General features: G+C 42.0%; 1 protein-coding gene across 3 annotated transcripts in view; it reads right to left on the bottom strand.

Moving 5' to 3' along the window:
* Positions 1-12,388, bottom strand: part of svopl (SVOP-like) — a 152,116-nt gene that overhangs the window by 73,413 nt on the left and 66,315 nt on the right. For all 3 annotated transcript variants that reach the window (XM_072552496.1, XM_072552497.1, XM_072552498.1), the window contains one exon: positions 4,064-4,158. In XM_072552496.1, the coding sequence (XP_072408597.1) occupies positions 4,064-4,158 (95 nt within the window). The remainder of the gene's footprint in view (positions 1-4,063; positions 4,159-12,388) is intronic.

The following is a 12,388-nucleotide window of genomic DNA, read 5'->3' as shown; positions in this document are numbered from 1 at the left end:
CTACTCTTGGCTGTGCTGGCATGTTAAATAGATCAATCACAGTTTTGTAATTTCGTTATTATATGTCGAATAACTGCCGGTTCTACTTCATATCACTGTACATTTCAACCAGGATTGGGAGAGGGAAAGCTTCAGTCATTGCATCTTACAGAGTTTTTCAGCTTCTTTGGTCTTTTTTAGTCTCTTTGAGATGTTTGTAGCAGCTTTCCCAGTTCTGAATATTCCTGTGTCTGTCTGCTAATGACTGTATTGCTCCCCCCACAACCCTTCATGTTTCAAGCTCAGCTCCATTTTAGACAGCATTTACACCTTCTCAAAACAATGGTCTGGACTGTGATTTTGCTGAAATTGGCTGCTAGATAGATGATCCCAGTCAGTGCCTCATGAATGAGGTCACATGACTATGCTAAGTCAGGATGCACAAGGGTTGCAATGTTTTCCAGACAATGAGTGGAGACTAGACCAGAAGTTCTAAACACTGCATGCTATCTACAGAGGTACTTATATTGGAAAGTTTCCCTCCTTCCATTGGAAAGAGTGGCTGAGTCTCTTTGGCCTTGTTTGTAGCCCACCCAGGAAAAGAGAAAGATCATGAGGAAACTGCTTCTGCATCTCCTCCTCTTAGATCATGGATCTCATGTTTAAGACATGACCTACGACATACCTTGAGAATGGCCAGTGTTTATTTTCTCAAGTATCTCAACAACATTCTCTCCAATTGTAATGGTTCAAGACCAAAGAATCCAAACTGTCTTCCTTTCTCTGTCAACTCAGCCTCAACCTTGGCTCAGTGGTAATACTTTCTGAATCTGACCCATAGGTTGTGGGTTCAAACCCCAATGAGGAAATTAAACACTGAGGAAGTGCTGCATTGTTGGTAGTGTCATCTGATGTGTTCAGATACATGAGAGGAGAGGTAACAAAACAAGATAAAGTAATGAAAGGAGGCTAATGCGTGATACATCAACATGAGTAGAGCATTTTGGGCTCAATGGCCTGTTTCAGTGACATAAAATTCTCTGTGATTCAGTCGTGGAGTTTCATGACTATGAGGAAACTGTAGGTTCTGGTCCACTGGCTAAAGAGTTGGTGAGAGCCCATTGGGGAATGGTCCATGATATTAAGTGTCCATCAGGTACTTTACTGACCACAAGTTCCCCAGGGTTTAGAACCCAGGATTTAGTTGGCAGTCAATCAGAGGCTGACAACACTCCATTGCCAGTTAGCACCAATGGGAGCGGTGGCAGTTATCAATGCACCCAGTGAAGGCCTAAGACCACCAAGGCCACAGGTGAGTGAGGGTGGGGACAGAGGTCACAAAAGGCAAAGGGTGACTTTCAGTGACACTCCCGTACCTGTGCTGGGCACTTCAAGCAGGCAGCGAGCACTTTTGAATGAGGGCCACACCTGTCCTGGGACCATGTAAATCTCTTCCATGTAAATAGACCAAACTTATACCACGGGCAAAACAAGATTGTGTGTTCTTTAGTAGAATATAAGACTGTATGTTTACAGTTCTGAGTACAGATTCATGGGGCTATGACATCACATCCTGTCTCAGTGGTATAGAGTGGCAGTAGTTTAGAACATGTTCCCTTAGAAGTACCCAGTGCTTATCCGCTCCTGCCTGCTTTCATTCTTTTTTCTTCTTTTAATTTTTTTTCTTTTCTTTAAAGTATTTTGCGGCGGGTTAATCAATACAGCAGGGAGAGTGGGCTGTGCGTGGAATGGTGGCAGTCGGAGGCAGTAGTGGCAAACGCGGCTCCTCCCGGAGTTCGGGGTTGGCAGCAGCAAGGATAAAACATGACTCCTCTCAACGATCAGGGTGAGACTCTCAGGCTGACTGACTCTTCAGGCCCAAGGCCCTCATTGGTGGTTCCAAACACATTTATGGAGATAACACTTAAACTTTGAGATTCAGACATGTTTCTTACCTTTTGTTTTTCTTTTATTTCTGCTGTTGCTTTTTTTTTTGAGATTTTGGTGTTTTAACCAAGATGGCGACAGAGAATGGTTCACTGTAGTCGTGTTTTCTTATACTTGAGCACATGTGATAATAAAATCTAATTCTAATTCTAACATCATACCACAAAAAAAAATTCGAAAGGGTTTCATTTTTCGGGCATCCCAGGTGGAAAACCCTCACCTACTGCTGACAGATATAAATTATGATGGGGGTAAATGCCCACTGAAGGGGTTTAATTGACATCCCCTCTGGGAGCATGTTAATAAACCTTTTTGCCTGGACATAATTGGGAAAAGGCACAAAAACGCGGGATACCCTTTAAATTTAATGTAATTAAATACACTCTGCCTCCAAAATCACCACCATCTGGAATTAAGCTCAACACCTTATCTCTCAGATATTAGAGATCTGGTTTATCAAGTGAACTCAGAGTCATAGAGATGTACAGCATGGAAAAACACCCTTCCGTCCAACTTGTGCATGCCGACCAGGTATTCTATATTAATCTAGTCCCTTTTGCCAGCATCACTATCTAAAGCCTTCCTATTCGTAGACCCATCCATATACCTTTTAAATGTTGTAATTGTACCAGCCTCCACCACTTCCTCTATTCCATACACGTACCACCAGCTGCATGAAATGATGTCCCTCAGGTCCCTTTTAAATCTTTCCCCTCTCACCTTAAACCTATGCCCTCTAGTTTTGGATTCGTCCATCTCTGGGAAAAGATGTTGTCCATTTGCCCTATCCATGCCTCTCACGATTTTATAAACCTCTATTAGGTCACCCCTCAGCCTCTGATGTTCCAGAGAAAACAGCCCCAGCCTATTCAGTCTCTCCCTGTAGCTCAAACCCTCCAACCCTGGCAACATCCTCGTAAATCTTTTGTGAATCCTTTCAAGTTGCACAACATGTTTCCTATAGTAGGAAGATCAGAATTGAATGCAGTTTTTGAAAATTACAGCATTTTGGTAAAATGTAAAACCTAGTGGCTTTAATTTGGTATTGAATACTCTGTTCCTGTTGCTGTATTTGTGGTGATTGTAACATTAGCCTTTGTTTTCCTTCAAGGCTCCTAAGGTTTTCTGTACTGGGTGAATGAAACCACAATGACTCAGCAATTTTCAAAGGACAAGATGTTACATTGTACTTAGACTGGCCTGAAGTGCAACTTGAGGAACAGCATCGCGCTTTTCATTAGACATTTTGTCATTTTCGGACTCAACACTGAGTCTATCATTTTCTGACTACAACTTCTGATCCTGTTTTATTTCCTTTCCTTTACAAGCTTTGATATTAATCTAACTTTTCTCCTATTTCAGACCTGTTTTCTCCCGCTTCCGCATGGTTCATTATTCTGCAATTCAAACATCCTCTGGACGTCTTGTGTTTCTTTTCATTCTTAGTTGCATTATCAGTTCTGCTCAGCATGCTTTATTGCCATTCAGTGTCTCCCATTTCTATTACTGCCACTTGTTCTTTCCCTAACATTGCCCGTATCATTTGCTACCTTCCTGAAGTTTTAGAATATGGAATTCCTATGGTGAAGAAGCAGGCCATTCAACCCATCGAGTCTACACCGACCCTCTAAAGAGCATCCCACCAGGAACCCAACACCTCCTTCCCCATCCCTGTAACCCTACATATCCCATTGCTAATCCACCTAGCCTGCACATCCCTAGACACTATGGGAAGTTTAGCCTGGCCAATCCACCTAACATGCACATGTTTGGACTGTGGGAGGAAACTGGAGCAGAGGAGGAAACCCACACAGGCACGGGGAGAATGTGCAAACTCCACACAGACATTCACCCAAGGATGGAATCGAACCCAGGTCCCTGACATTGAAGCAGCAGTGCTAACCACTGAGTCACCATGTTGTCCCTTTTGACAAAAGGTTAACCCAATTTCTCTTTCTATAGATGCCAGACTTGCTAAATATTTACCACCCTTGTCTTATTTCTTTGTACTTTCTGACACTCGCCTGTGCTAGTCATCTATTGAAAGTTGTGCATATCCTTGTCTTTGTTAATCACCAGTCAATGTTCTGTTATTATGTACGACAAAGGTCCCCCAGTCTCTTCCACCAATACTTACACTGGTGCTCCCCATGATTGAGACCAACAAAACATGGAATCGCCCAAATCCAATGGTTTCCACTGCTTCCTCCACTGTGTATGTTTTTCTGGGGGCTGAAGAATAAAGTAAGTCACTTATTGAATTTGAAATGAAGCACAATTCAGTAAATAAAGCTTTCCCTTTGGCTGCAATGTTGTTATATGGAAGACACAAATTCATGACAGTGGGTTAACATACTCAGCTTTCACTGGGACCTCAGGACAATGCTTACATTATTTTGAATCTCTTATCATGTATTGGAGATGACCAGTGAATCTTTACCACTTGTGTTGAGTTAAACTGGGTATGAAATTCTGCCAGCAGCTAGTTTTCAAGTTTCAAGAACCCACTTTCTTTTGTGACAGACTGTGCTGGATTTTCTCCTTAGCAAAGGCAATTTAAACTGAATGCCATCATTAATAAGCACAATAGCAATGAATATTTGGAGATGAGTTGTGCTGGATTCTAAATGTTAACTCCATTCTTTTGTCTCCACAGAAGCCGCCAAACTTGCTGAGCTTCCACAGTACTTTGTTTTTATTTCGGATCTCTTGCATCTGCAGTATTTTTGTTTTACAATGAATTTATATTGTGCTTTTAATAAAATCACATGTCCCAAAATGCTTCACAAGAGGATTGTTAGTCAACATTTGACACTGAGCTATCTAAAGAGATGTTGTTTCAAAACACCAAAAGTTTGAAGAAGACCATTAAAGAATGTCTAAGCAAGAGAAGGGATAGAGGGGTTTAGGAAGAGCATTCCAGAATTTAAGGTCTCAATATCCCATTCATTAGGCCCCTTGATTTAGGACTTGTTGAGTATCTCAATATCTGAAGGTGTAGTTATCTATAGTGGAGAAATTAAAATTTGGATACTCAACAAGTCCTAAATCAAGGGGTCTAATGAATGGGATATTGTGCGACTGGTGGAGGTTACAGGGAGAGAGGGATATTGACGTGGAGGGCCTTAAAAACAGGAGGAAAATTTTAATATTGAGCTGTTACCAGACAGGGGACCAAAATAGACCAGCAACTGGAGGGCAATGGGTGATTGGGACCTTGGTGCCGGTTGGGATACAGCTCAGAGTTTTGGAGGAGCTCAAATGTCTGGAGCTGAGAAGATGGAGCATCTACTAGATGAACATTCAAATATTTAAACTTATCTGCGATTGCAATTTCATATGATGCTGCAGCATGCAGATAAGAAATAGTAAGGAGCCACATATGGATCCTTGGGGAACACCACAGGTAAAGAGAAAAGTGAGAAGAGAAGATAATGCAGGTGAACTTCAGGCTCTGACCAGAGGGTTAACAACAAGGTGAATGAAGTTCCAAACTGGAAGATGGACGAGAGGATTTGGAGAAGAAATGAACAGTCAATGGCTTCAAAGGCTCCATGTCAGTCACTTAGTCCGTCAGGAATGGTTTAACATTGGCAGTCATGTAGGATAACAGTTGAGACTTTAATAAGGGCATATTTTAGTTCCGTGGGGGCAGGACTGAAATTTCAAGATGGAATTCTGGGAACAATGGCAATGCAAGAGGACTTTGGACATGTTGACAGTAAAATGTAAATATTGTGATTCCTTTTACTCAAACCGGTTTGGAACTGAATAATTTCTATGAATTAAAAACAGGACAAAGATGGGCCAAATTTTTTATAACTTCCAGAATAGCGGCATTACAACACAATTTTGTATGTATGAGGGACAACTTATGGGCCTAAGTCACAAGTGCACACAGTAAATACTTCAAACAATCAGGTCGAATTATAACTTGAATTTTGCTTCCTCTGTCTATTTTTTTAATTGTGACCTATATTTACGACAGTTTCAAAGCGAAGTCAGTTGCGTTACTCGGTCAAGTAGATATCTGAAAAAGAGTGTTACCAAAAGATGATATGAACCAATCAGAAGAATCACTTGCTACCCCCACCCCACTCCCGTATCAGTTTTCTTCAGTCGTAATACACAATTACTGATGCACAATGGTTCGGCCCTACAAAAGCCAACAGACATTGCCTAGGTGGTCGTTCTTAATTAACATGATATGAGATAGACGCCCAGAGAAGGATATGTAAGGATGTAGATCAAGAGTAAAATCACAGTATTGTGAAGCCGAAGTTGGATTAGCTTCAACAAGCTGAAAGGCCATCTTCAGTTTGAACTTTGATATTAGGTATACTGTTTCACTATCAGAGCTACCACACCCAAAGCCTTCTGAAAACAACAAAGGTTGGAGGAACACAGCAAGACAGAAAGTCGGCAGAAGTAGGGTGGAGTAAGTATGAAATGAATGATCTAAACAGAGTTGCCAGCTCTGTGCAAGTGACAATCCCACGGTGTCAGCAACATGTGCAAGGTGGCACTGAAATTGGCACTTCCAGCCTTCACAGGGCATGTGTTTGGGCCAGCTCCCAGAACGTGTGGTTGACAAACGTGAACGAAAAATCGTGCACCAGCACCCTAGAGTTCCAGCTCGCCATTCGGAAAAAGCTGACAAGAAAGGATTACCGTAATTTGAGAGGGCTCAAGGAGAGTGGTTGGAAATGGAGAGTCTGCTGCACTGCAGTAATCTCACTAAAACCAACAGGCTCCTGACTGAAGAGTGCAGCTATTTTGTACCAGATGTGTCTCTGTTATTAAAACTTATGGTGATGAATCATTGACTTTAATATGGACATTTTAGGAAGGATATGTAAGCTTTGGGGAGTTTAACAGAATGGTTCAAGGAATTACAACTATATAGACAATATTGGGAGAAACTGGGATTATTCTCCTTAGATCAGAAAAGGCTAAAAGGTGTTGTGAGAAGATGTTTAATTTCATAATCATTCACATGGAGTAAATAAAGGGAAACGGTTTTGAAGGCTGAGTAACCACAGAGCGCAGATTGTTTTTATTCATTCATGGGATGTGGGCTACGAGTTTCACTTCTCTGCTCTTTTCCCATCCTTACACACCTGTCATCTTTAAATATTTGTTGAATTCTCCTTTTGAAGGGTTATAATTGAATGTGCTTTCACAGTTTTATCAATGTATTCCAAATCTTAACCATTTGAAATGTTAGTACAAACCTTTTACTTCAGATTTAACTTGGATACCCTGAAATTCTGTCACTAATGGCATTGTGAGTCAACTTACAGACTGTGCACATCCACAACTCAAAATGGCAGCTCACCACCACCTTTTCAAAGGACAAATAGGGACAGGCAATAAATGCTGACCAAAGCAATATCTAAGTCCCAAAAGTAAATTTTCAAACAAAAAATGTTTTTTGCCAATCACCATAGATATCCCCCATTCAACCTTTACCATCAAGCCAAGAGATTAGTCCTGGTTCAATGGAGAGTGCACTAAGGTATGCCATACCTAAAAATGAGGTGTCAAGCTGACGAAGTGGATACCTTGTGTGCTAAACAGCATGTGGAAGACAGAGCTAAACGATCCCGTTGCTAACAGAACCAGTATGAGAAAGGGGGAAAGGTACGATTTACACTTAGGAATACAAATGAGCCACATGAACTCCATGTGGAGTTCAAACGGACACCATTTTGACTGGTTCAAGGGCCTTGCCCATATTCAGACTCATGACTGATGAAATAAACGTAAATGAAAGCAAAAGTCTGCAAAACTGTCAAATATGAAGTATTTTTTAAAAACATCTCACATTGAAAACTTGAAGAAAAAAAAACAGGCCACAGTTATCAGAGAGAATTAAATGAAACCCATCTGGAGTACCTTGATTGACAGATACAAGTTAGAAAAATCAGTATTATCTGATCATAGAGTTTCAGTTGAGCTTTCCGTTGACATGTCCCTTACGATTATAGGCAATTCCTGGATTGTGAACAGGTTTTACTCCTGAGTAGACTAATTTGTCCATGTCACAAAGCTGGCCCTTTTTCTAAAAGCTGTTCCTTTTCTCAAGGATGCTGTGTCCTTGATGTTTTTTTTAAAGAGAGGTCAAGAACACTCCGGGCTCTGAATCGGTTGGGTTTGGGACAGAGATGAAAGGGTATCAGGTGGCCTTTTTGTTGACACGTAAACAGATGAGACTCTAGGCCAAATCTTATGTTTTAGAAGTGACCTGTACAATGAGAGGGGAACAGAAGCTAAAGACTTGGTTGAGTCAGTGTAGCAGTGGGCTGTGTGCAAACAGGCTTAACTCTTTCTCCTTCTGCCCTACTAACTTTGACCTATAAGCCTTTGCTTCATTTTTACTCTGTGTTTAAGGGGGTTTGTTTATTGGGACTGTTATGTATATGCAGAACAGCATAATTAAATCTAGTTTGGGATAGTCTGAGCTCTATGTATATTCTATTTTTTTTATATAGAATCCCTACGGTGTGGAAACAGGCCCTTCAGCCCAACAAGTGCACCTGACCCTCTGAAGAGTAACCCAGTCAGACCCATTCCCTCTACGCTATATTTACCCTTGATTAATGCTGAAAAATGTGATGCTGGAAAAACACAGCAGGCCAGGCAGCTTCCGAGGAGCAGGAGAATTGATGTTTCTGGCATAAACCCTTCAGGAATGAGGCTGGTGGGCCAGGCGGGCTGAGATAAAAGGTAGGGGGGAGAGGATTTGGTGGGGGGGGGGGGTGAGAATACGATAGGTGGAAGCTCTCCTCCTCCCTCAACAAAGGATGCCTACCCTGACTAATGCACCTAACTTACTCATCCCTGAACACTACGGGCAATTTAGCATGGCCAACTCACCTAACCTGCACATTTTTGGTCCATGGGAGGAAACCAGAGCACCTGGAGGAAACCCACACAGACACGGGGAGAATGGGCAAAGTCCACCCAGACACTCACCCGAGGTCGGAATCAAACCCAAGTCCCTGTGAGATGTTTTTAAAACCTACTTCATATTTGACAGTTTTGCAGACTTTTGCTTTCATTCAATAGTGTTTACATTTACTCCATCAGTCATGAGTCTGAATATGGCGTGGTGAGGCAGCAGTGCTAACCACTGAGCCACTCTGTGTTCTTTGTTGTACATATCGTAATTTTTTGAATAAACTTTTGTCTTTTAAAACATGGTAGTCAACCTAGCTAACTTACTCCGGGTAATTTTCACCGTACACATACCAAAGCAAATTGCAAAGTTATGGTCTGGCCTAGTCCATAACAGTCCGTAAGTCAGAACACAATGCAGTACAAATTTTAAAAAGTGTTCGCAAGGACGAGAAAATATTTGCAGGTCCAATCTTTGAATTTAATATTAATATGGGCTGTCGTTAGTAAGCATGAGCTTTCAAAAGTCAGACATTCATAAATTGTGGATTGCCTGTACAGCATTACGAAAACTGACTTTTAAAAACTAAAATTATTTCAGCAGCATTTTGGAATTCACACTTGATTGACAGTTTAATGAAGTCATTACAGAATGAGCTGCTTCTGATATGAGGTCTGCATAGAAGTGTTTTTGGTGTGAGATTCACCACTTGAGGATATTTAAATGGGTTTTGAGCTTTTTTCACCATCAATCATGCACAAGTGGGAGCTGCATTAGATTGATGGAAGCTTTTCTTTTTGCATCTTAATGGCTCCTGAGTTGCAGCTCTCTGCTTACTGCTCCCCCTCCCCATCTCGTTTGGGGCAAAGGATCTGTGAGAAGATTACTGCTGCTCTGTCCCTGTTGCTGGTCTTCTTAGTCACAGAGTCATAGAGATGTACAACATGGAAACAGAAATTTCAGTCCAACCTGTCCACGCCGACCAGATATCCCAACGCAATCTAGTCCCACCTGCCAGCACCCGGCCCATATCCCTCCAAATCCTTCCTATTCATATACCCATCCAATGCCTCTCAAATGTTGCAATTGTACCAGCCTCCACAACATCCTCTGGCAGCTCATTCCATACACGTACTACCCTCTGCGTGAAAAAGTTGCTCCTTAAGTCTCTTTTATATATTTCTCTCACCCTAAACCTATGCCCTCTAGTTCTGGACTTCCCCACACCAGGGAAAAGACTTTGTCTATTTATCCTATCCATGCCCCTCATAATTTTGTAAACCTGTATAAGGTCACCCTTCAGCCTCCAATGCTTCAGGGAAAACAGCACCAGCCTGTTCAAGCCTCTCTGTAGCTCAAATCCTCCAACCCTGGCAACAGCCTTGTAAATCTTTTCTGAACCCTTTCAAGTTTCACTACATCTTTCCGATAGGAAGGAGACCAGAATTGCACGCAATATTCCAACAGTGGCCAAACCAATGACCTGTACAGCCGCAACATGACCTCCCAACTCCTGTACTCAATACTCTGACCAATAAAGGAAAGCATACCAAATGCCTTCTTCACTATCCTATCTTCCTGCACTCCAAGGTCTCTTTGTTCAGCAACACTCCCTAGGACCTTACCATTAAGTGTATAAGTCCTGCTAAGATTTGCTTTCCCAAAATGCAGCACCTCGCATTTATCTAAATTAAACTCCATCTGCCACTTCTCAGCCCATTGGCCCATCTGGTCCAGATCCTGTTGTAATCTGAGGTAACCCTCTTCGCTGTCCACTACACCTCCAATTTTGGTGTCATTTGCAAACTTACTAACTGTACCTTTTATGCTCGCATCTAAATCATTTATGTAAATGACAAAAATAGATGACCCAGCATCGATCCTTGTGGCACTCCACTGGTCACAGGCCTCCAGTCTGAAAAACAACCCTCCACTACCACCCTCTGTCTTCTACCTTTGAACCAATTCTGAATCCAAATGGCTAGTTCTCCCTGTATTCCATGAGATCCAACCTTGCTAATCAGTCTCCCATGGGGAACCTTGTCGAACGCCTTACTGAAGTCCATATAGATCACATCTACTGCTCTGCCCTCATCAATCTTCTTTGTTACTTCTTCAAAAAACTCAATCAAGTTTGTGAGACAAGATTTCCCACGCACAAAGCCATGTTGACGATCCTGAATCAGTCCTTGCCTTTCCAAATACATGTACATCCTGTCCCTCAGGATTCCCTCCAACAACTTGCCCACCACCAAGGTCAGGCTCACCGGTCTATAGTTCCCTGGCTTGTCTTTACCGCCCTTCTTAAACAGTGGCACCACGTTTGCCAACCTCCAGTTTTCCGGCACCTCACCTATGATTATCGATGATACAAATATCTCAGCAAGAGGCCCAGCAATCACTTCTCTAGTTTCCCACAGAGTTCTCGGGTACACCTGATCAGGTCCTGGGGATTTATCCACTTTTAACTGTTTCAAGACATCCAGCACTTCCTCCTCTGTAATCTGGACATTTTGCAAGGTGTCACCATCTATTTCCCTATAGCCTATATCTTCCATATCCTTTTCCACAGTAAACACTGATGCAAAATATTCATTCAGTATCTCCCCCATTTTCTGTGGCTCCACACAAAGGCTGCCTTGCTGATCTTTGAGGAGCCCTATTCTCTCCCTAGTTACCCTTTTGTCCTTAATATATTTGTAAAAACCCTTTGGATTCTCCTTAATTCTATTTGCCAAAGCTATCTCATGCCCCCATTTTGCCCTCCTGATTTCCCTCTTAAACATACTCCTATTTCCTTTATACTCCTCTAAGGATTCACTCGATCTATCCTGTCTGTACCTGACATATGCTTCCTTCTTTTTCTTAACCAAACCCTCAATTTCTTTAGTCATCCAGCATTCCCTTTCCCTACCAGCCTTCCCCTTCACCCTGACAGGAATATACTTTCTCTAGATTCTTGTTATCTCATTTCTGAAGGCTTCCTATTTTCCTGCCATCCCTTTACCTGCGAACATCTGCCTCCAATCAGCTATTGAAAGTTCTTGCCTAATACCATCAAAATTGGCCTTTCTCCAATTTAGAACTTCAACTTTTAGATCTGGTCTATCCTTTTCCATCACTATTTTAAAACAAATAGAATTATGGTCGCTGGCCCCAAAGTGCTCCCCCACTGACACCTCAGTCACCTACCCTGCCTTATTTCCCAAGAGTAGGTCAAGTTTTGCACCTTCTCTAGTAGGTACATCCACATACTGAATCAGAAAATTGTCTTGTGCACACTTAAGAAATTCCTCTCCATCTAAACCTTTAACAATATGGCAGTCCCAGTCGATGTTTGGAAAGTTAAAATCCCCTATCATAGCTACCCTATTATTCTTAGTTGAGATCTCCTTGCAAGTTTGTTTCTCAATTTCCCTCTGACTATTGGGGGGTCTATAATACAGTCCCAATAAGGTGATCATCCCTTTCTTATTTCTCAGTTCCACCCAAATAACTTCCGTGGATGTATTTCCCGGAATATCCTCCCTCAGCTGGTGTTCAGGTCAATGCAAAACAAGC

This window comes from Chiloscyllium punctatum, chromosome 32 (genome assembly GCF_047496795.1).
Source record: "Chiloscyllium punctatum isolate Juve2018m chromosome 32, sChiPun1.3, whole genome shotgun sequence".
Lineage (NCBI taxonomy): Eukaryota > Metazoa > Chordata > Chondrichthyes > Orectolobiformes > Hemiscylliidae > Chiloscyllium > Chiloscyllium punctatum.
The sequence above is the reverse complement of the archived record's forward strand: the minus strand, read 5'-3'. Positions and strand labels throughout refer to the sequence as shown.